The sequence below is a fragment of the Notamacropus eugenii genome, chromosome 1 (assembly GCF_028372415.1).
Source record: "Notamacropus eugenii isolate mMacEug1 chromosome 1, mMacEug1.pri_v2, whole genome shotgun sequence".
Lineage (NCBI taxonomy): Eukaryota > Metazoa > Chordata > Mammalia > Diprotodontia > Macropodidae > Notamacropus > Notamacropus eugenii.
Window position 1 is genome coordinate 736,672,827 of NC_092872.1, and position 25,362 is coordinate 736,698,188.

At 39.4% G+C, this 25,362-nt stretch overlaps 1 protein-coding gene across 1 annotated transcript; it reads left to right on the forward strand.

Moving 5' to 3' along the window:
- The first annotated feature begins 13,162 nt into the window (after positions 1 to 13,162).
- Positions 13,163 to 24,590, forward strand: LOC140521736 (H-2 class I histocompatibility antigen, alpha chain-like). The gene is made up of 6 exons (XM_072637063.1): positions 13,163 to 13,529; positions 15,872 to 16,135; positions 16,551 to 16,814; positions 17,881 to 18,159; positions 18,287 to 18,403; positions 24,499 to 24,590. The coding sequence occupies exons 1-6, from the start codon at positions 13,445 to 13,447 to the stop codon at positions 24,561 to 24,563; spliced, it is 1,074 nt and encodes a 357-aa protein (XP_072493164.1). The 5' UTR covers positions 13,163 to 13,444; the 3' UTR covers positions 24,564 to 24,590.
- The last annotated feature ends 772 nt before the right edge of the window (positions 24,591 to 25,362 follow it).

Genomic DNA, 25,362 nt, shown 5'->3' on the forward strand with positions numbered 1-25,362 from the left:
ACATTTAAAAAGTTAGAGACACATAGTGTCTGGGTAATCATTTTATTAAACATGCCAACATGTTTATTAATAAAAGGGATGATCATTTGCTTATCTCTCTTAGAAAAAAGACCTCTCCTGGCAATGGGATCACAGTTTATATGTCTTTGGAAGACCAGGTGTTCCTGTGGTTGCAATCAACTCTGATAGGTTAACAATTAATGAGAGAATAAATATTACAATGACAGATTGGACTATACGACAAGGAGGGCCTTGGGGCACATGACTTGAATCACCAAAATCTTGGTAAAAACAGACTTATCAATTTCTATATCACCTGTGCGACAAAAGGAAGAATCCACATTTTCCTAGACCTGTCTGAGTAAGCATAATGATCAGGAATGCTCCCATTAGCCTAAACTTCCTCTAGTATATTTGATTAGATCTCAGCCATCTCCTAGAAAGATTTCCCACACTGGTTGATTTTGGAATGAAGAAGTATAAAAGGAGAAAAACTTTGGTCTCAATATAATAATTTGTTCTTAATACGAGAGAGAAGTAATCATTTCTCTCAGATTGTGTCCAGCCTCTAAGCTAAAGCTGTGAGGGCTACAAGAGAAGTAAAAGACCTGTTCAGTCCATATCCTTAAGAGAACTGTTCCCTAGTTTGGGAGAGAAGAGTCCCATTTTTGAAATAATGACTACTTTGCTATTTTGATGGATATATGATCATCCATGTGAGTAATTCCTCCATGGAACATATCACAACTCATCCATTCCTATTCATCCTGTTGGACTCATGTCCATGTCCTCTGGTAGATCCTCCACCACTGGTTCTCTGAACTGCAGGGAGCCTTCCTTTAGAGGAACAACTTTCTACAACCATAATCATTAAGAAAGTTTTTCCTGACATCAAGCCTAAATGTGTGACCTTTTCTACATCCACATATTGTTTCTGTTCCTGCCCTCTGAGGCCCAGCACAGTAAAACTAACCCATCTCAATGTAGCAGGGACTAGAGTGATAGGCCTCTCCATTTTCCAGAGGGACTCAGTTTTCCTTTATGCCCCTCTATCCCCACTTAATCCTATGTGTTCATGATTTTCCTTCCATCTTCTTTTGAAAAAATTCTTAACCTAGCTTCTGGTTGAAAGCACTCTTAAGGAGCTGAAAGAAACTAAAGGCAGTGGGCTCAGAGGGCACTCTCGCCTTATCCTGGAGCTTGATCCCTCACCTAGGAGGGTCCTCTCCCTCCTGCATCCTCCTCATACTGTCTTATGAATATGTCATAATTTAATTTGGATCCCAGTTCTTTATGGCCATAGATGAGCCCCTTGAAGACAGACAGCAAATGTTCCTCCATCTTTTAAAAACCTTGGGTCCCAGTATAGAGCCACCTTAGTAAGCACTATTTGTCGGATGAAATATTTATCCTCCAAGTACTACCTACAAGGACCCTTCCTGGAGAAGGAGAAACCTCAGGCCTCAGACTGCTTCAGATTTGGGCTTGAAATATCTTCCATGATATCCTTCATTATCATATGCTTACCCCAATATGTTCTCCAAATTCCATCCTGAGGTTACACTCTATATCCTCTGAGTAAGTGAAAACTCACCATCTCTAGCCACCTAGACTGCCACACTCCAACCATCTTCTTAGCATAGATGGTGTCAACTGCACTGGAACCAATCTCTAACCTGTGGGCAGTTGGAGCCAAACAGAGCAGCCCAGAGACAGGATAGTCAGGACACAAACAGTAGTTAAATTAATTTCAGAGTGAGGAAATGACATTTGTAAATAGAAGCCCTCCCTAATAAGAAGGAGAGCTTAACGTAGGTCTTATACACATCCTGGGCTGAATCACAGCAAAATCATTTTAGGCTCTGTTACTATTCCCATAGGCCCTGTGGAACTGTTGTCTCAAGTCTTTGGGGTTGTGCCCACCCTGTGGGGCACAGATCCAGAGCTCTGTGTTGAGAATAGAAGTGCAGTACCTGTCAGTGACAAGGAACAGGGATTGTGAATATGTGATGGATGGACCTGGAAAATAGGGGGAGCTAAATCCCTCAGGGAACACCTGGTGCTGGTCCAAGCAATATAATTTACCAGAGGAAGACGTCATCCTGAGTGCAAAGGATTATTGTGATGCTAAGCTCGGGACACTGCCTGCCTGTTGAATTCTCAGCTCTGGGAAATGGTATCTCCAAAATAGTTTGACAAGGGTAAGATCTCACTCCCTTCCCTCGTTCCACCTTTTAGTTGGGAATAGTAGTCAAATTGGCACTATTCATTCTCCAACAGTTGCATTCCTTGGACTGGATTCCATCATGGCTCCAGGAAACTCAACATCCTTAGAGATTATATCAGCTTTGGTATTCACACCTAATTGGGACCCTTAATACCTTCTGTCCTTCTGACTAAGGATTGACAAGTGGAACAAAGAACTTCTTCCAAAGTCTCCATTTAAGAAAGGCTTACAGGTCAGCCATGTTTTCATTTCCTGCCAGCTGCATTCTTTTGGATTGGACTGTATGATGCCCTCATGCCTAGTACCTTCTCCCTCCCCACTGCCCACCTTTCAGCTTCTTTTGGTGTATTACCTTTCCTAATACATTGAAAACTCCTTGATAGTGGAGATTGCCTTTCTTTTTTATATTTCTGTCACTACCACTTAGCACAGTACCTCACACATAGTAGGCACTTAATAAATGTTTGTTATTCCTGTCAATCAGTTTCCCTATGATTCTAATCCCCATCCCTGAGACTCCTCATATCAAAGCCTTCTCTACCCACCATTCTGGTATGTGTGTTGTTTTCTTCCACTGAAACATAAACTTTTTGAGAGCAAGGGGTTATATTTTTTTTGTTATTTGTATCTCCAGTGACTAGTAATGCCTGACCGATAATAAACATTTGTAAAAGGATGTTTTTCATTCATTCATTTGTTTAGTCATTCATTTCAACAGCACCTGGCATTGGAGAATATGTCCCTGAGTCTTGGGTTTTTCTTGGGGATGCTGATGGCAGTGCCACCTCATAACCAAGTGTCTTTCACCTGTTTGCCAACATCCTTGGGCAAATCACTTACCTGCCTTGTTCCCAGTCTCCTCACCTGTTATATGAGTGGTTTTGACTAGATGATCTCTAAGATGTCTTCCAGCTCTTTACTGCTGATCCTAACGTCTATAATGTCAAAGGAAAATAATTTCTAATTAGTCCTATGGGAAGGACTATGGGAAGAGCAAGGCAGAAACCTGGCCTGAGCCAACAACTCTGCACTCTGTCTCAAGAAGCCAGAATGGGGAGGGGGACAGGATCTGGGCTGAGCCGACAGGAAATCAAGGGTCTGGAGCTTGGGGTCTAAGCCCTTTCCTCTCTTGGTCAGTTGCTAAAATCTGAAATAACTTAATAGAGTGAGAAAGGGGAAGTGGTCAGGGCATAGGGCAGGAAGGGAGGGGAATTCCATAACCTGCAGCTTTCTCTAGAATTAATAGGTTTTTATTCAGAAAGTCAACAATGACAGGGGCAGAGAAGGAAGCACATTCTCTCTCCCCAACCCTCCTTCACACCCTCAAAACTTCTACTTTCTCAACCTGAGAGAATTCAAATTCTCTCCCTCATTCTCACCCATTACCACTCTTTTCACTGTAAATTCCTTCCTCCCCAACCTCCCAACTCTCCACATTTCTCAGGAAGCCTAAACTGCTTCTTTTCTGCAACATACAAGCTTTCTCTTTCAGAATCACCAATTGCTTCCTCCATTGCTCCCAGATTTACAAAGATCCTGCCTTTATATATTTTCATTAAATTGAATTGAGGTCCTGAGTCCCCTCTATTTTTCCTGCCCTGTAAATACATATTTGCTTTAGCATCCCTTAGCACAGGGAGATACTACCTGGACTCCACCTGGACACCACTTACCTGGAATCCATTCCTCCTCCCCTGATCCTCACTGGTTGAACTCAGATCATGCCTTGGGACACATGTTCCCTTCTCTAATGTTCTGGCTTCACCCTCTATGAAAGCTATCAAATCTATTAATTTATTCTCAAATGCTCTGTCCTTCTACTTCCCTTCCTCTTCTATATCACATATTCCCAGACTCCAAACTCATGAAAAAGATCAGAATTTTCTTCTCTTTCTTATGATCTTTTTTTATCTCCTGTCTCAATACCCCCATATTCTGCATTTATTTTAACTGATTTTAATATAGATTTTCATGAAATATTACTGTGCAATTAGAAAATTAAGAATGAGTTCGATGATTTTAGAAAATCATGGGAAGACTAGCATGAAATAATGAAGAGTGAAATGAGTAGAACCAAGAAAACATTGTATACAGTGACAATAATATTGTTTTAAGAAAACTTTAAGTGAATAAGTTATTTTTTTCTGTTGCAAATATCCAAATTAACTTTTTATAAAGGACATAGAAAGAAAGGTGCTATGTACATCCAGAGAAAGAACTAATAAATAGAAGTATGCGTAGAATAATTTCTTTGTATCTAATGGTAGTCATATCTAGAGTGGGAGAGAAGAAAAAAATTTGCATGAGAATTTTGTTGTATATTTGAAAGGAATGGCAAGTTGTGCATAGTAGAGTTACAGTTTCATATGCAATCATCTTTTTATTTTATTATTTTATAGAAATGCTTTTTATATTCCATAAATTAAAACTAAGATATTAAAAAAGAAGCAATAAATGCTGATTCTGTCCAGTGATGTGAAATAAAGGAGGAGGAAAGGAGGGTGAATTGAAAACATGTTACTTTTTGACTGGGACCAGGTCCTAGGGACAGCATTCCAATAGCCACTGTGACTTGCCTTAATACATCTACATATGTCTAGGGACTTTTGCTTTAGGGTCTCTGAACCTGTGAAGATAATAGCTATCTATGAGAAGCATGACATTCAGCTGGAAAATCATCTGAGGAAGACCTATCCATGCCTTTGCCATGGCATTATCTCAGAAGCCTAGGACAGGAATAAGAAATGGCTTTAACAGCTTCACTATTGAAAAATGTATATGGGGATAAGGTCTTGCTATGAAATCATAATGTTCTGTGGAAGCCCAAGATAACACATTGCTAGAGATCTACCCCATGCTAAGTAGTGGAAAGAGTATGTATTCTACCAGGCTACAGAATTACTCCAGAAAATGATCAATATCTCTCAAATATTTCAATTATCTGTTGTCCATGGGAAAATGTCACCCCTTCTCTTAATAAGCCTGTAGAGGGACAAGAATACAGTTTTTATATATTGCATTTTTATGGCACATTTATAATGGCATTACTTCGTAATTGCCTTGTACTAATTCTGAGCACGAGCTCCTTGAATGCATAGATTGTTTCATTTTTATCTTTGTATCCCCAGTACCCAGCACAAATCCCAAGCAGAACAGGACTGCAAGGAAAAATAAAGAGGCTAATATCTGAGGTCTCTGTAAGGAAACCCAGATAGGGCTTGGGAAACTACAGTGAGATCCAGATTAGAGGCTCAATTCTCCCAGGGGCTTTAGGTGGAGGGTTCCAAAAATGGACACATCCACTGCAGTGGCTACTGTAGGCTCTCCAGACTGTGTTCCCTTCTTCTGGGTGAAGGAGTTTTCTCACTGACCTTTGAAGCTGTCTTTGAAGTTTGTGGCTTGAGCAATCTGGGAACTGCTGCTGCCAGTGGTGCTCTGAAGCCTGTTCTAGGTCCTATCCCTGCTGCACCACGTGACCCACGCTGGGCTGTACTCTGCTCTGCACCCACTACAATGGACATTTCCTGTCGGTCTTTCAAGCTATCTTGGGCTGAAAATTTCTTTCACTCTATCGTTTTGTGACTTCTGCTGCTCTAGAATTTGTATAGAGTCATTTTACAGATATTTTATGGGCTATATGGGGGAGCTTCTACAGGTCCATCTTTCTACTCCGCGATCTTGGCTCTTCCCCTAAGTTTAATTTTTTTTAAAAAATTAAATAAATGTCATCTTCTACAAAATACCTTATGCAAGGCCTCTTAATTCCAATTTTTTTTTCTTTTTAATTATCATACTTATTCTATATATGACTTGTTTGTATATACTTGTTTGAGTGTTATCTCCCCCATTTGACTGTAAGCTTCTTGGGGGCAAGAGCTATCTTTTGCTACTTTTATATTCCTAGTTCTTTGCACAGTGCCTCACTTATAGTAGGCACTTAATAAATGTTTATTGACTTAAACTCCCTCATTTTACAAATAAGGAAACTGAGGCACAGGGAGGTTAAAATGACTTCCACAGGTCCACTGAGGCAGTAAGCACAGGAAGTGAGATTTGAACCTAATCCCCCTGACACCAAAGCAATTGCTCTTTTCATCTGATGATCTAAATGGGTGATGCCTTCACTTGACTTTCTCCTTACAACCCCTCTATGGATGGACAGGTGTAGAATACAATCCCATCTCATCCACATGTTACAGGATAGATGATACATGGATAAAAAGATGGATGAATGGATGGATGGATGGATAATAAAAAGGATAGATAGATTGACACAGAGAGAAAGGCAGGTGGACAGGTGGATAAATTGTTGTTGTGTTTGTCCTTTGTTGCCGAAGAAGACCATGCCATCAGAGAAATGATGACATAACTTGCACCTGACTTTATTTTGAGTGAGGGCACCAGCTCCACTTCTCCTCTGGAGCCATCTGGATCCAGTGACCAGATATTCATCAGGATGACTGGAGATGGCCCAGGATGCAATGAGAGGCTTTGGCCCCTTTAGACCAAGGCCTATTCAGAAGAAAAGGAAAGGAGAGGAGAGCTGAGGAGGGGAGGAATCATATAGGAAGGAAAGTAGATAGAGAGCAGGTGAATAGATGGAAAAATATATGGCTAAGTGGATAGGTAAAAAGATGATAGATCCATAGATCTATGGATGTATCTATGGATATAGATAGATGGGTAGATGGATGAATAGATAGATGAATGGATAGAGAAATGATAAGTGAAAGATTGATAGATAAATAGATGATATATAGATAGATGGAAAGAGAAATTGACTTATCCTTTGTTCTTAAAAAGAACCAAAATAATGTAACTATGTTGAAGTTCAGTTACGATGTGTGTAATTATGGCTGATCAGACCAATATAAGTTCAGAATGCTCTACCATAAATTGAACACAAATGATTCACATGAACACTAGGAGTGGAGGTATCTCTAAATTTGCACATTTCACATTTCTTTTGAGCTACTGAAATTCTGCTTTGCTTATAGAGCACAGTACCTTCTTTGACGTGGGCACACCGTGCTAGATGATTCTTTATCAGTCTTTCTCATGTCACACAACCAATTCCAAAGTTCTTCAGAGAAACTTTGAGCATCCTTGTATCTCTTCTTCTAACGTCCTTGTGAGTGCTTACCTCGCATAAGTTCTCTGTAATATAGCCTTGTAGGGAAATGTGTATTTGGTATTCAAACAATGTGACCAGATCATTAGAGTTGGACTCACTGTGGTAGAGTTTAAATGCTTAGCAGTTTAGATTGAGAAAGGACCTCAGTGTCTGGTAACTTATATTGCCAGATGATCTTCAGAATCTTCCTAAGACAATTCAAATGAAAGCAATTCAGTTTCCTGGAATGTCACTGGTACACTGTCAAGATTTCACAGGCATACAACAGTGAGTTCTGCACAACAGCTCTGTAGACCTTCATGTTGATAGGTAACCTAATACTTCTCTCCCAAACACTGAGTTAGTTCCCCCAATGTATGGGTCAACCTCACCATCTATGTGGTCATCTGTGGAAAGTAGAGGATCAAGATAAGTGAACTTCTATGCAGTTTTCAATATTTCTCCCTTTACTGTAACCAATGATTCCATGTATGGATGGTATGATGCTGGCTGGTAGGGAATCTGTGTTTTCTTGGTGTTAATTGTTTAGTCACAATAAGCACAAGCCACAGAGAATCGATTCATGCTTTGTTGAATCTCAGCTTCTCAGGTTGCATTGAATGTACAATCATCTGGGAACAAAAAATCATTCACTCCCTCTCCCTCCATTTTAGTTTTGACAGATGGATAGATAGATAGATAGATAGATAGATAGATAGATAGATAGATAGATAGATAGATAGATAGATAGATAGATAGATGGATAGATAGATAGACAGATAGATACATAGATAGATACATAGACACATAGATACATAGATACATAGATAGGAGTCAACTGAGCTCTAACCTATGGGTTACTAGAGTTAAATAAACAGAGCAGATTACAGACAGGAGAGTCAAGGCACAGACAGAAGTTTAATTTCAGAGAAAGGAAGATGACATATGCATATGGAAGCCCCACCTCCTAAGAAGGAGGGCTTAAGGCTCCTAAGGCTGAGGCCACTTTTATACATGATAGGGATGTGCCACAACACAGTCATTCTTAGATGTTGAGACAGTCCTCATAGTTAGCATTTCTTGGGACAATACAGGCATTCTTGGGTCCCTGTGGGAAAAATTATCTCAAGTCTTAAAGATCATGACCACCCTTCCAGGTATAGAACACCTGGTACTTGACCAGCAATCACTTTGCCAGAGGGTGATATCATCCAGAGCACAAGGGATTATTGTTATGCCAAGTTCAGGGCATAGCTTGCTTGTTAGACCTTAGCTCTGGAAAACAGAGGATCTCAAAAATATTTTGATGAGAGAGAGAGAGGAAGGTAAGCAAATACATAGCTGGATGGATGAATAGATAGATAGTTTGGTAGATAAATATATATGTATGTAGATATTTATATTCATATTTGTTTTACATATTTTATATACTACATGTAGCATGTATATGTGGATATATATATAATGTGTATATTTGTATTATGTATTTTGTGTGTATGTATGCATGTATACAAGCTGATTGAACCATGCTGCATAAAGGAGCTGTCTCTTGGGCTTCAGCCAGATGCTCCCTAGCAATCTAGGACTCTTAGCTGCCTTTCTATGACTACATCCTATGACATCACTTCGTGCTAGCAATGCTGTCACCACATGAAGGAAACTAGGGCAGCTGAGTTGGAGGGGTGGTAAGCAGCAGCTGTACACAGTAACGCTGGAGGCTATGCAAAATTCTTTCCCTAGGTCAAAAATAGGGTGAGTCTGAAGCCCTGGACTGGACTTTGTGATTTGCCCATCACCCAGTGATTTGAAGAAATGGTTTCCTTGAAGGATCACAGCAAGTACAGAGTAAGAGCTTGATAAACTCAAGTTGCCTGCTTCAAATGGACGCCATCTTCTAGCACAGAAGGACATGACAGACTCTATTGGAAACCACTGATCTTCAAACACTAGGTTCTGTGAGACTGAAGACAGTGACATGTTGACCCACTTTCCAAAAGAAGGAGAAAAGAGTTTTCATGTGATGGGCCAGTGAGCTTGTCTTCCATTCAGCCAAGGGACTTGAGGGGCAACTCACATCCCCCTGAGATAAGTGCGGGGGGTGGGGGTGAGCGTGGGAATATATGCCTATATATATGGATATATATATATGTGAATACATACACACATGCATGCATATGTATATATATGCATATAGAGATCAAAGATATATACACATACATCTAGAAGGCTGCCTTCTATGTACTAAGTGCTCATTAAATGTTTGTTCCTTAAACAAATAGGGAGAGGCTGTTCATTTGGAAGCACTGCTTATCTGTCCATGCTGGTAAAGATAGAATGGCGGTTTAGGTTTTATCCCCTTACTGGGGTCAACAAAGCTGGTCAGCAAATGCGTTACATATATTGCTTACAAATGATCAGGATATACAAAGACAAAAATTAAGTAATCTTTGATCTAAAAAGTGTTTATCTTCTATCTGTGGAAATAACATGAATACATTTAGAATCAAATGGTAAGGATTCAGAGACCCTCAAGTCCAACCCTATCATTATACAGATGAGGGAAGTGAGATCCAGGGAATTTGAATAACTTGCCCAGGTCACACAATTGTGGGATTTGAACTCAGATCCCCTGGTTCGGGAGTGGCTAGATGTCACAGTGTATACAGCGCTGTGCCTAGAATCAGGAGGACATAAGTTCAAATCTGATTTCAGACAGTTACTAGTTGTATGACCCTAGACAAGTCACTTAACCTCAGTTTCCTCATCTGTAAAATGAGCTGTAAAAGGAAATGTAAAATGAGCTGTAAAAGGAAAACACACTAGTGTGTTTAGGAAGAAAATCACAAATGAGTCCACAAAGAAACAGACAAAACTGAACAGCAGAAAACTTCTGACTTGAGTTAGGTGGTGCAGAGAATAGAGGACTGTGTCAACAGTCAGGAAGACCTGAGCTCAAATCTGGTTTCAGACACTTACTAGCTATGTGATCCTGGATAAGTCACTTAATTGCTATTTGCCTCAGTTTTCTCAGCTGCAAAGTGAAGATAATAAAATCTTCTACCTCCCAGGCTTGTTGTGAGGATCCAATGAGATAATATTTGTAAAGTACTTAGTATAGTGTCTGGCTCATAGTAAGCTCTATATAAATGTTGCTTATCATCATCATCATTATTATATCATGCTGACTTTATCTAAAACATATACATGGTGGTGTGTTTTTTTGTGGAGCAGAAGAATGTGAGGGAGAGGGAAGAGACTGAGAAGGGCCTAAGGTAGAAGATGGTACTTGAACCAAACATTATGGGCAGCTCTAAGAGGTGGGTCAATAAATCTTGCACTTTGGGATGAGTTCCTGTACAGAACCTCTCCATTACTAAAAGGTGAAGAGGAAGGGGGGACATAACTAGCAAAGTTTTCTCCATGAATTTTAATGGACTAACTCTTTCCTCTTCTTTAAGTTCCTTAATCTGTCACTGAACTTTACTCTGTGGCCAGGTTCTCTCCCAGATACCTCCTTGACATATGACTTTATTCAGTGATGATGGTAACTGGTCACCGGCTGACTCAAACATTGTGACCAGCTCTGGGGGCCTTCTCTCCACTAGGGAAGGTGAACAGGATTCCAGGGACTACAAAGACAAAGAAGTTGGAAGTAGAAATGACCTCTAATTCCAGGAGAATGATTTCTGAGCTCAAGGCCCCTGAGGACAAAAATTGAAGGAATGAAGTCCTTTCTTTGGTGATCATAGGGACTTTTCTATGTGTCCCACCAGGGGGAGGGCATAGGAGTAGAAGGAAAACAACCTGATCTGCTTCCTCCCGCTTTCACCAGTCATCTCGCCCTTTTTCCCTTCTTTGAATGAAAAAGCATCCATCATTCTCCCCAAAGTCATACTAAGTTTGTGACTCAAGGTGAGAACATTTCAGTTCAGAGAAGTAGAGAAACAAACTCCATGGACTCTAACTTTTGGTGAACATCACCAGATCTCTCTGAGTATTGTGACCACATGTTAATCCATTATTTCTTGAGCATCCATTGTTCACCCAGGCCCAAGCTAGCTACTGTGAGGGATGCAAGAGGAGAAGACCTGGTCAGTCTTCACTCTGGAGGAGCTATGAGAAAAGAAATGATTCACAATTTTTTAAAAATGGTTAAAACAACTCCATAACTAACTGTGACACTACCTACAAAATATCAAAGAATTAACCAAGGGCAACTCTTCAGCATGCAAAGTATTACTTTCATCTCTGAATGGAAAAGTCTTGTGACTTCTGTCTGACAAAGATATGCCCCAGATAATATACAGGGAAGTGCTCCAAAGGATCTGTTAAAACCATCATTCTAATTAGCCTTGCCAGAATCATTTTCTCTTTTCTAGGCAAATCAGTGTCCTCTGATGAAGAACTCAAGCAACATGGAGCATGTACTGGCTCAGGAGACTTTCCTGGGGACTTACAGAAAATAAAGGCTCATAAGTATAGACCCACAGAGAAAACCATCCTGGACTATCCTGGAACACCAGACCCTCCACTGCTCTACTGTTAATAGGACTCCGAGGGCTGACTCCTCCTTTTATCGAATCACACTTTCAGATTTAGAAGAAGCCTAGACTACCACCTAGACCAAGTCAAACTTGAAAAAGAATCCCAAATTCCAAGAATCCCAAACACTGACAAGTGGTCCTCACCACTCACTCATAGCTACTCAGAAATAAGTGGGTAGAACTTGTGTGAAAAATGGAATGTAGTGCAGACAGACCTAAGGCAGTAAAGGCAATGAGAAGGCTACTGTAGTGATCTAGATGAGAGGTGATAAGGAAGTGTTTAAGGGTTATGGATGTACAGAGGGGAGAAGAGTATTCCTATGAGATATAGAGAAGGTAGAAATGGCCAGTATTGATAATAGATTGGAGATGTGGGGTGAATGTCAAGTAGGAGGCTGCCACCTTGGGGGAGATGGAGGATGGAAGTGCCTTCAGCAGTAATAATAGGGGTAGGGAAAGAGAAGGGTTTGGGGAGAAAGATAATTAGTTCTGCCTTGGACTTTGGAATGGTAGGTGACTTTGTTACTGCATGCCTATGAGCTATCTATAATGACCCTATGTATTTTACACTGCATATCTTTACTCAATCAACAAGAATTTAATAAGCACACACTACGTGACAAGTGACATGCAATATGCTGGTGATGTACAGATTTGGAGTCAGGGATGAGCCTGGGTGGCACACTCCATGATCACAATGGAGGGAGTCAGACACCCAAATGCTGAATCTACAAACGGTGGGAGACACCAGCTGAGATTCAATGACCTAATCCTGGAAAAGAACCCAGGTGTCTGCAGGCCACATGGAGAGGAGATACAGCTAATCAGCCTTGAAAGGCAGTGTGGAGCCGAAGCAAGAACATCAACAAAGTCAAGGTGACCTCTCTGTCAATTCTTCCTTAGACTTTCACTAATGATATCACCCTGGAAAAGTTATTAAATCTCTCAGCCTCAGTTTCCTTACCTGAAACATGAAGATAATAACAGTACCTACCTCACAGCACTTTGTCAACTTTAACAGGTAATGATCATTGTTATATTTAATAGCGAAGTTGTAGACTGCTAACTCTATTAAAATCTTCCACAAAGTCAGTAAAGACATGAGAGCAGTGTCAGGAAAGGGGGAATGGGATCTCTTGCTTATTTCTCCCCACCAGAATAGTCTCCATGGTGATCCTTTCAAATCTAAAAGTTTCTAGGTTCAACACATATTTAGGAAAGACAAATTGGGTGGCTGGCACTCCCAGACAATATATGATTATGACTGTGCTCTGAGGGGCTCTGCCCTCACCACACTCTATTTTACTTCCTCTCACATATCTGCCAGGCAGGGAAAGTTCTTACTGGTAACAAATCTCTTAGGTAACAATGAGAAGAGGGCAGGACCTCAGCAGAGCCAACCCCAGCCTGGGTGGGGATGGCGAGAGGGAGCCATGTTATATATAGAGGAGGCCTCAGTTCTATTTTAGGCATTGCCTGGGACACAGGACAAAAGGTCTAAAGTCTCTCCAAGTGGGACTGTGGTTGACAAGGAAGCCAGGCAGCCACGTTCTAAAGATCATGGAGTATCAGAGGAGAAGGAGATGGTTCTCTTCAGCCTGGCTTCTCATTCTGGAGGTACTTGCTTTGAGACTGGCACAAGCAGGTAAGTCTAACGGGGAAAGGGGTCAGGTAGAGAGGGAAGAGACCATGGAGACTTGGATCTCACGGGGAAACTCAGTCACTGTATTCAAGGGGCTTCAGGTAAGCCAGGCAGTCAATGAACAAATATTTACTGAATAATTTCTATACTGTAGTTAACATTCTGATTGCTAAGCATAACAAAAAACAAACAAACAAGCTAATCCCTGACTTCAAGGAGTTCACACTCTAATCAGGGAAGCAATGTATATGTAAAAAGATGCCTACTGGATACATACACAGAGTAGGAGAAAGATAACTTTGGAAGGGAAAGATCCGGCAATGGGCACCAGCAAAGACTTCCTGAAGATGGCATTTTGTCTGAAACTTGCAGGAATCCAGGAAAGCCAGGTAGTGGAGGTAAGGATGGAGAACATTCCAGGCATAGGGAAGAGTCAAGACATAGGCAGGAGAAGGGAGTATAATGTGCCATGTGTGAGGAACAGTAAGATAGCTGCTGTAGTTGAATGAGTGGAGGGGATAAAAGTGCAAAACTCAATGAATGGAGGAGAGTAAAGTGCAAGACTCAACTAGAATGGTTGGAAGTATTCATACTCAGAGATTTTAAATGCCAAGCAAGAATTTTATCCTGGACATAAAAAAGAGATGACAGAGTTTACTAACTAGGAGAGTGAGATAGAGTAATGCTTTAGAAAAATCATGTTGACAGCTGAAAGGAAGATGGATGGAAGAGGGAAGGGGCTTGAGGTAGGAAGACCAGTGAGGAGGTCATTATACCTACAATTTCTAGTAATTGGGTCTAAACTAGAATCAGACCTGTGTTAGTGAAGAAGACAGGATGTAGAGGAGAACAATGAAGAATCTGAAAGGTCATATAGTCCAACCTTATCCTTTCACAAATTTGGAAACAGAGGCCCAGAGAGGTTATGTTACTTTCCCAAAGTCACACAATTAGTACTGGAAATGGAATTCAAACCTACTTCTTCTGATTCCAAAGTCAACACTCTTTCCACCATTTCACATAAATTCCCTACTATGTGCTAGTTATTATAGTAAGCACTGCCTTCTCCCAAGGGGCGTGCATATCATTGGACATAAATACTCATTACGTTTTAGTAAATACAGCTTAATTTCTGATTGGGTGAGGACACTAGCAGCTGCAGGAATTAGCGGAAACCTTGTAGGAGATGGAGCTAGAGCTGTAGTTTAGAGACAGTTGCGGATTCTCAAAACTAGAGGTGATGAGAAGATCACATTCCAGGCTGGGCAGATAGCCTATGTTGGGTATGCAGAATGGTGGGAGAAATGTCGAATGCATGAAGGAGAGGACTAGGAGATAAACCTCCAAAGGTAAGTTGGACCAGGCTATGAGTAGCATTCACTGCCATTAGCTGGAAAAGTTTGTATTGTATCCCAGAGACAACAAGGGGACACTAAAGTTGTTCAGAGAAAGGGAGTAATGAGCTTTAGCAATAGAAAATGGGGAGATTGGGGAAGTCTGATTGGAGAGGGGAGAACACTGAAGAAGGAAAACCAACTAAAAGGAAATTGCAAAAGTCCAGGTGAGGGGAATGAGAAAACTAGTGTGGGAATGTGTAAATGGAGAAAAAGAAATGGATTTGAAAGAAGTTGTGGAAGTGAAATCAGTAGGACTTGGCTACTGGTCAAATATTGAGGGAAGAAGGGGAGACAGAGAAGATTGGAAGGTGAATCTGAGATAACAGACTTGGGTGATGAATGGTTTTCTTGACAGAAATAGAAAAGTAGAAAACTGAATGGGTTTAGGAGGAAAGATAGTGAGTTCTGGGTTTGACATGTTGAGATGATCTAATTGCAAATGTGTGAAAGTGTTTTTTTTTTAATAAGCATTTATTAAGTTCCTACTGTGTACTAGGCACTGTGGTAAGTGCTTTACAAATGTTTCATTTGGTCATTGTAAGAACCTGAGAGGCAGGTGCTATTTTTATGCCAATTTTATGGATAAGAAAACGGAAACTTAAAGAGATTAAAGTGACTTGCCCAGGGTCACACAACGTAAGTGGTTGAAGCTAGATTTGAACTCAGATCTTCCTAACTACAAGCATAACAGTTTATCCATTGTTCCACCTAGGTGGTGATGGAGAGAGAGACAGAGACAGACAGACAGACAGACAGAAACAGAGAAAGAGAGCGACTAATTTTGGATATTTAGATTTTGGAGTTATTTGTATGATTACCCTTACTGATGGTGGGGGCGGGGTGCCGCAGAGGATGGGTAAAGGAATAGATAAGAGGAAAAACTGCTTCTCTGATAACCTCAAACCTGAAACACCATGTTCTCTTCTCCCCTTCTTTCCCGTAATTCAGCCCACCACACGCATGTGGGTCAGTTCACTGCAGTGGGCACAATCCATTCTCTTTTGGAGATAAATGCAGTTAGCATCATGGATGACGTTGAACTGGGATCCTATAGCTATGCACAACAGAAAATTAGTGTCAAGATACCCTGGATCGTTGAGTTATTCGAAGTCGATTACATTACCCAGAGGCGCCATTTATTGGTGGAACATGAGCAACAGGCCCGCTGGATCATGGAATTCTTATCAAAGAATGTCACAGACCCTAACGGTAGTAAGTCTCATCCCTCTTTCCATCATACCTTGTCTATTTCTCTTCTAAGTTAAATTGATCCATCCCTAATAGATCCCACCGCTGAAATAGGTGTCCATGCTTCCATTCATTGTTATTTACTAACCTGGAGAAAGGGCTTTAAAGAAGCCATCCCTGAGCCTTAGTCTTCATCCATTTGGTTCAACATCCTGAATCACCATCTCTTTCTATAATCCTTCTAAAACACTTCTGCTTTCAGCCTAAGAATATTCACTACTTTCTGAACTTTCTTAATTAAAAAACCTGAGCTCAGAGGATGGGGGCTCGATGACCTTGTTTAGACCCTCTGTTTAGGGATGGGCTACAGCTGATCTTAGTTACTGATCTCCATCTCTTCACCATTCCCAGAAGAGCCAATCCAAATGTCTCTCCACAGGAAACCACACAGGGCAACTCCTCGCAGACTGCGAAATAGACAATGGCATAAAGATAAATAGCCACATCCATTTAATTTGGGATGGAGAAGAATATTACAGGATAGAAGAAAATGGGCAGTGGGAGATTTTAAAACCTGTAGGCAAGAAATTCTTGCACATTTTGGAGAGTCCTTTCGTGACTGATCTAAGGAAACGCTACATGAATGAATATTGTGTTGACGTGATGAAGAAAATCACTGGGTACAAAAACTTAAAGGATAATGGTGAGTTTGATGTTTTCCACCTCCTCCCAGGAGGTCTGGGTCACCCCCATCATCATGTGCAGTAACTGGAGCCCTAGAGGAACAGGGAGGATCCCTGGCTTTTGACCGTGGCTCCAACTTACAATGGGAAAATCAGAGAAATCTAAGCAAGATTGAGGCTTATTTTCTTTTTTTTCCTTCTTTCTTTTTTTCCTTTTTTCTTTTCACTTTCCACTCAAAGAAGAATTTTTTCTTTCCTGCTTATGTTCCTTTCTTTGTTTCTTTTTGTCCTTTCCTTTCTTTTTTCTTTCTGTTTTCTTCTTTCTCTTCTTTTTTCTTCCTTCCTTCTTCCCTCTCCTTTCTTTCTCTTGCTTTCCTTCTTTTTTTCTTTCTTTCCTTCTTTCTTATATTTCTTTTCCATAAATTAAACTCCTCCTATATGCCTCATCAAGGCTATGAGTGACTCTAAGGAGATCAAGGGCTATGACATGCTCTGCCATGTCTCACCAAGGATAAAACACTTTATGCATAGGCCCATGAATGATGGATTTTCTATCTGCTGTCTAGTGAGGCATCTAGTCAAATTTAGAACATCATCACCAGGAATTTGGTCAGCAGATAACATTTAATTTTTATTTTGTTGGGGTCTGGGAGGGCAGTGAAAGAAACACATGAAGGATAGTCTAGTAAGAACAGTGGGTCCGCAATCCTTTCTAGAAAGACCTCCTTTGATAAGATCATGGGTCACGTGGAATATTGACCTGTGCAAGATTCTGTTCTTAATCCATTATAGCAGACCAAACTACTTGAAGACGTTTTAGGAAGCTGCTGCTGATGTGCTCAACACCATCAGATGCTGATTCTAAAGCTAGTGTTTTCCCAGCACTCTTTTAGGTGTCCAAGGAGATACAAAGGTTTATATGCTACTATGTCACTCTCAAGGACCTAAGAAGTCCACTGGGTCCAAGGTCATAGGAGATATTGCATTAAGGAGACAGGGAACATCAAGGAAAGCAGAGACAAAGGAAGCATTAAACATTCACTGAGATAGTGACATGAGACTTCCTTTCTTGATCTCTGCTTCCAGTGCCCCCTGAAGTGACCGTATCTCGCCATGTCAGCCCAGAAGGCAACATCATTCTCTCCTGCATAGCCACAGGCTTCTACCCCCATTCCATCCTACTGCGTTGGGAGAAGAATGGGAAGCTGGGTGTATGGGGAAATGAGACTTCCACTGGTATCCTGCCAAATGTGGATAACACCTTCTACCTCCAAGTCACCTTAGAGCTCCCACCAGAGGACTCAGGGATGGATTATAACTGTGTGGTGGAACACATTGAGCTGAAAACCCCTGCTGTGTATCCAGGTTAGTGTTTCAGTCAGGCATTGTCATCACATCCCCAGGAGACCAAGTTCCACGGTGTAGTTCCATTACCTTCCTGCTTCTTTCATTGAATACACACCCACTTTCATTCTACCCTTTCTCCCTATAGTCCCTGAAAAACCCACAATAAAGAAGCCTTGGGTCCTGGCACTGGGCATTGTATTGGCTGTCATCTTACTGCTAAGCTGTACTGGGACCTTCATAGCATGGAAGAAGAGGAAATCAGGTATGGATGGAATGAGAGAGATGTGACAGAAAGGTATTGGAAGAGGAAATCCCAAGGAGACAGGAGATCTTATTATTATAGCAAACTCAACAACTGGTTTTAGGAAAATCTTCTGAGAAGAGAATCCCTTAATCTTACGGTCAAAGTGGGACAGAGAGGCTGTGTAATCCAAACCACGCCTGGTCAAAAAATGCCAGAATAACATCTTTGGCAATTCAACCTCCACAAGCCTCAGTTTGTTCATCTGTAAAAGGAGGATAGTAATAGTACTTACCTCACAGTAATATGATGCATATAAAGTGTCAGTCAAACCTTAAGGTGCTATGTAAACATCAGTCATTATTATTAATTTTGGTTATTATTATCATTGATCATTAATTAATTATTAATACATTTGGAGACTATTTTGGACATTTCTTCTGTCCCACCAAGACCAAATCACACTGGTGACTTCTATTAAGCTTTTAGTCCACTAAAATCCTTACTTTTTTCCACAGAAAACGTGTTTACATGTATTTATGTATGTACATATGTATGTATGTATACATATGTCTTATACTTACTGCTAGCTTTATCTCAACTGTGGGACTTAATAGTTATTTATATTCCAATCTGATGCAATTCAAACTAATAAGCATTTTTCAAGGGCCAGTTGGTATACTGGTAGACTCTTCTAACACAAAAACAAATGAAAAAATAGTCCCTGCTCTCATGGAGCTTTTCCTTCTTTTACAGTGACACAACATGCAAAATTCCTATGAAATTTCATTTTACTATATTCTACTCATTGTTCTACCCTTTAAAGATGTTTTGGGATCTGATTGAGTCATTGGTTTTATTTATAATCATCCAGTAGCATTAGCTATCCCTCCTAGCTTTGAGTCATTCCTAAATTTGATGAGCATGCCATCTGTGGCTTCATCCAAGGCATTCCAAACCATGATGACTCTTAGCAATCAAACTGCCCTAGCTAGATGCTCACAAATCAATCACTTACCTTTCAACTCATTACTACAAATATTTATTAAGTACTTGTTTTTATCAGAGTTATCAGTAAGGCAAGAATTTCTCATCTGCTTTGATTTTAACAGAAAGATCTGTAATAATTATCCTGCTAAAGTCCCCCATCAGTAGCATATCGTGACAGTGCACCAAGTTTATATTCATGTTACAGTGAATAGAGACTCCATCTTGAAGTTAAGAAGACTGGATACAAGTCTCACCTGTGACACATACTGGCTGTGTGACCCTGAATAAATCATTCTCAGAGCCCCAGGCAACTCTCTAAGACTTAATTGTAAAGGGTTCAAATTTTCACTGGAGGAAGGAATTCCTCACTGGGATTTTCCTACACTCATTGACAGCTTAGGTCCTAGCCTCCCACAAAAAGGCAGAGGGGGCAGGATTGTATATCTTAATAATGTTTAATAGAATTGTATTGATAATTAAAGTATATCTCATTGGCTTATAGTATGAAAAGTTCATCACCTTCCTTTAAAAAATATTGGGTCATTTGTCCATTTCCAGAACTACAAGACTTCTCTCATTCACTGTTATTTTTCAGAGATGGCTTGGCAATAATCAAGGGTTGTTTGGGGTTTTGTTTTTTGTTGTTGGTTTTTTTGGTAAGATGAATCCAAACCTGGTGACTTAAGTTTACAGAGGATACTCATAAACTAATTACTGTCTTACATGGGCTTCTATTTTTTGTTAACCATTTCTATGCCTTATCTCCGTGTTCTAATACTATTTTCTTCGTAGACACAACAGAAACATTTTCATATCATTTAAAGTTATAGTTATGGTTTTTTCAATGGTTATTTGTTCCAGCCCAATAGAAATACGCATTGTAATGTGACACTTCACTGGATTTCTTATTCACACTGATTGGATCCTAGCTGTAGTTATCCCTTCTCTCACTGCTGTTCACTCTGAGAAGTGGTTCTCTTATTTGAGCTTTCTCTTGTGTCAAATGAAATTTTTAAAAGTAGAAAACTCTTTATGATTTTGCTGACCATTCATTTCAGCATGACACTAAAATCATCTTTATTTGACACTGGCCTTCTTTTGTGTTCATTTTTAGTTACCATTTTTTTCCATCTTTTGTAAATATCTTTGGGAAAGCTAAATGGGGAGATGAGTACCCTCTGCATGTTTATCCTTTAAACAGTTTCTCTCCTTTTCTCTTCATCATAATTATGTTTGTCTTAGAGTGGCTTTCATTTCCCTTAATTGAATTTTCCTAGTAGAATTGAGGGCCATGAGATACTATCTCTTATTACCCTCAAATCTTTGACATTCACTCTCTCAAAATCTATGATGCAATCAGAAATGTTCTCACTTTCATTTCTTTATCTATCAAGGTTGCTAGTAAGGTGTGATCACTACCTCCCAAGATCCTCATCAATTTTATTTCAACAATCAGTTTCTTCTTATTTATTGGTCAGAATCAGGAATGTAGAAGAAGTTCCCTTGACATTTGAAAGAAGTTATCCATGGAAGAGTGGCAAGAGGCATCAGTGTAGGAATAACTGACATCAAAAAGATCCCAATTCCTTCAAAGTATTGAAGTATATCATCATTATTCCAAATGATGGCTCTTTTAATTAAAATGCCAGAATCGTTCTTGATTAGAGAGTCTTATAGCACTCAGCTCTTCAATTATGATAATGATAACTCAATCAATGACAAAGATGTTGGTGACATAAAAGTTTTTGTAAGAAAATTAATTATATTAAGGTAAATATCTGACCAATCTTTGCCCCAGAGAACTTAAAAATATTTCCCTTCTTTCTATAGCAAGATGGGGGGCTGTGGATACATTGAATATCAAGAAAGAAAAAGGTATCAATAAGTCTGGAATTTCTCATCTGCTATGATTTTAACAGAAACATTTCCAATAGTTATCCTGATAAAGTCCCCCTTCAGTAGCATATCATGGCACTGTGCCAAGTTTACATTCTTTTTCTCAAACACATCATCAAATTCCTGTTTCTAGCTATATGATCTGTAGTGTATTCCCACCATGATTTTCTTTGTGTTTCTTCTGCCACTAGTCATCACCCAGATGCTCTCAAGATTGTTCCCAATTGTGAATTTTACCAGAAGACTTCATCTTCTAGATTTTCAGTGCTACACCAGCATCTCTTTTAACTTTTTTATTTTTAAATTAGATGTAGCTTCTATTACAGATATGAACCACTTCCCTCTGTCTCAGTGATATCACGATATTTATAAGATTCATAGAGATTTTAGAAATAATACAATACATACTCATGTTAAATATTGAGTAAATCAATGCCTAGAAAGAGTACATGACTAGTCCAAGAGGAAAATAATGCAATAAAATAACATTAAAATAAAATTAGGACAATTTTTTTTTACTCAAAATCCAAAGTTCTTAACACTAAAATGTTGATAAGGCATAATTTGCCTCCCTGTAAATACATAGTTTTCCTGACATGACAGGGTCCAAAATTCTTATCTCCATTGTCTCTACTTTTCCCAAGAGCATGGCGGATGGCTAGGTTGGGCACTGAGATTAAAAAGATTCACTGAGAGACCTTTTCTCACAGGTTTGATATGTCAGTGAGAACTATCTTCTTCTCTCATATTGCTCTACAGTGGAGGAATTGTGTTTTTCAATACATTGATATCTCTAACTGTTTATAATTCATATTTAACATGCTTGAATATAGTCATGAGACTGGTGATTCTATTATTTCTTCTGTTCTTGGATATTGCCTCCTATAAGATACTGGAAATTCTACTTACCAGATCCTATCTACTACTTTCTGCAATTTCTAAATGATTGGGGAAATATATGTTGGCCTTTTTCTCCTTCCCACTCCAATTTCCACTTAAAACCTCTATGATCTGACACCCCAACTCCAAGCAACTATATTTCACCAGATCTCATTAGATGTAATCCATTCTTAGTCAAGAGCCCATTATTTCTACATCTGAAGATGTTGCTCAGAAATAAAAATCTTGTTCTGCTACATTTCTCTTCTCAAGCAGTAGCAATGAAAATGCTTGTGCCACTAAGGATAATTGGAAGTAAAGTAAAGTAAAGATAATTGAAAGATAATCCTAGAGGAGAGAAGGCTTAGGGAGGACTTGAAAATGTTCATATACATGGTACACATAAAAGGGACCTGTTCTTGTCTCCAGAAAAGAGAAAGGATCAATGGGTAAAAGTTATACAGATGCACATTTAGGTTTCTTATAAGGAAACCTTCCTAAATTAAAGTTGTTCAAAAGGGGAGTAGGTTAACTCAGGAGGTAGTGATTTCTTCATTGCTAGAGGTCTCCAAGAAGAAGTTGCATGACTGCTTAGCAGAAATTTTGTCAAAAGAAATACAGTTTCCTATAAGGGCTAGACTAGATGGTCCGTATGATTCCTTCCAGTTCTAAGATTCCATAAACATATAGACCCATGGAATCTTCAGTTCCAGGATGACTACAACTTAGTCTTAATAAACTGTCTTATCTAGAGCTCAAACCTCTAGCTATGGTGGGATTGATAGCATGCACTAAGTCTTGTCATACTTATACGTCACTATAAGGTTCTACATAAAGTGAACTATTATTATTTCTCCATGGAAGTCCTGTTGTCATGTCACACTGGGATCTAGAGATGATCCAGGGTTCCTTGAGGATTTTAAAGAAGGTATAAGCTCTTCTAGGTTCAACCCTGGAAAGGCTTCAAGTATGACACACACACACACACACGCACACACACCCATGGCATTCTGTGTTTCTATTCTTTGAGTTCTATTCCAGATAATAGTAGAGTGTCTCATCACCAAGAGACCTGGTGATGATTTCCCTTGACCTCAGAAATTCATGAAAAGTCTGTCTGCTAAGGCAGGGAGAGACTGTCTTCTGCATCATTGTGGAGATGGCCCTTTTGACCTGACGATCATTACTGTTATTTTTTCTTGTCTTCTTCAATGAAAATTATATAAAAATAATCTTGGGAACAATTAGCAAGAATATATTATTCTTTTGTAATTGACACTATGGAATACTAAACAAGTGAGTAAAACAGGTATATTTTATAGTTGAATGAAGGGAATAGGTTGTGAGTTCATACTCTGGAGTTTCACTGAAGGAATACTTAGAATGACTCCAATAGAAAACAACATGACAGAAATGAGAGATACTTCACCCTTTTCCTACATAATTTCTGTCTCCTTTTCTAGGTCTCTATACTTTCATAGCTTTTCATTCCACATAGCTTAAAAACTATGATGTGGAATAATAGCATCCATTAAAATTTTATTTAAACTCTTTATGAATCAATGTTCTTTCCAGTCCATTATGGCCAGTAATTTCATCTGTGGTCATGCTGTGATCCTTCTATTACCATTTATTCGTTGAGTTCTCAAGGATGTTTTGAGGTCCATCCTTTCAGTATGCTGATATATCATTTGTCTGTCCATGAAAAAGAAAGAGCTTTTGATGATCCCATCATTGGTGTTGTGGTTGTCTTGTTATTTTCATCTGTTCAGGTGGGGCTCAGAGAGAAATGGTCTTGGGACAATCACTATCCTTCTATCTTCCATTATTATTATCATGGCCCTTGTCATTTTTCTTATAGTTATTACTATTATTATGAGAAATTTGGGGGCAAAGGGCACTTTTAGGAAAGTGTTTATGAGAGTATTGGAGTGACAGGAAAATCACATAAGTCAAATTGGTTTCTAAAACTGAGGAACCCTGGCCAGATTTACTAGCTCAGGTTCTCTGGTCAGAAGTGGTCCTGCTAAGAGACAGGAAGTCAAATGAAATGACTTCTCAAGTGCTTCAGCAGAGCGTGAATCCTCTGAACATTTCTCTGCTTCTTGGAAGAATATGTAAACTACAATGGGAATGCAGAAGATAGTGTTGAAGAGTATGGGGTGGGATAGGAAAGAAGAAAATCAATGGAAATGAACTCCTTTGGGAAGCAGCAAGAACGTAAGATTTTGTCTAAGTGTAAGAAATTTCAGGACTATGGTTTCTTCTTTCACTTCTCCTATTATCATGGTGGATGGCTAGGTTGTCATGGGGCTATGAAGGAAAAGTAACCTAAAGGCCTTTGTTTACAGGTTCAACAGGTCAGTTGGAAGGATCTTTTTCTTCTCCTGCTTCTCCTACTCCTCTACCACAGTAGAAGAATGGAATATACCAAGGACAAGAATCCAGGCAAGTCAATCACTGTCTTCTTTGGGGTTCCCTAGTCTTGGATGGTTTCTATCTACCAGAAACATTTTTGTTCTTTCACATGGTGATCAAGGCAGAATTCTTTGAAAAGTAATAATTTATGAATATCTAATTTTGAAGCATTATTATGTATTTCATTTTAAATAGCAAGCACGAATTTGCATTTAAAACCATTTATACTTAATAATAAATTCATATGTATAATATGCCCATAGCAGTGTATTAGTTTATTCTTGATTCATTTCAATTCCACAGGCATTTTAAAGGCCCTGTGTACTGCAGTTGACAGAGCATTAGGCTCTGAACAATTGAGTTCAAATCCAATCTGTGACATTTTCACCTTATTTTCTTTCATTGTGAAGAAGAGATAATTATGGCACCTGCATACCAGGTTGTTGTGAGGATAAAATAAGAATCTTATGTGTAACATGATTTGAAAACTTTAAAGTATTTTATCAGTGCTAGCTAATATTATCACTGTTCTTATTTATTACATTCTGACTATGTATTAGGTATCTGGAAAATAAATACAAAAAAGAAAATTCCCTGCCATCAAGAATCATACTTTCCATGGGGTGTGGGAGGGGACAAAAATACACATACGAGATAAAATGAAAAATTCATGCAAAGTTTTCACTTTTTTGTCTAGGTTTGCATTTTTTCCTTTTGTGCTGTTGTCTTCCTCCACTAACGTCTTCTCCTGTTGCCTCATCATAGCACTGGTTATCTTCACTTCCCCAAACTCTGTC

What these genes read in the sequence shown, in the direction of transcription:
- LOC140521736 (XM_072637063.1), top strand. Translation starts at nt 13,445, where the DNA reads ATGGAGTATCAGAGGAGAAGGAGATGGTTCTCTTCAGCCTGGCTTCTC. An exon ending in TGTCACAGACCCTAACGGTA is followed by an intron (nt 16,136 to 16,550) that starts GTAAGTCTCATC and finishes GTCTCTCCACAG; the next exon opens with GAAACCACACAGGGCAACTC. An exon ending in ATGGAAGAAGAGGAAATCAG is followed by an intron (nt 18,404 to 24,498) that starts GTATGGATGGAA and finishes CTTTGTTTACAG; the next exon opens with GTTCAACAGGTCAGTTGGAA.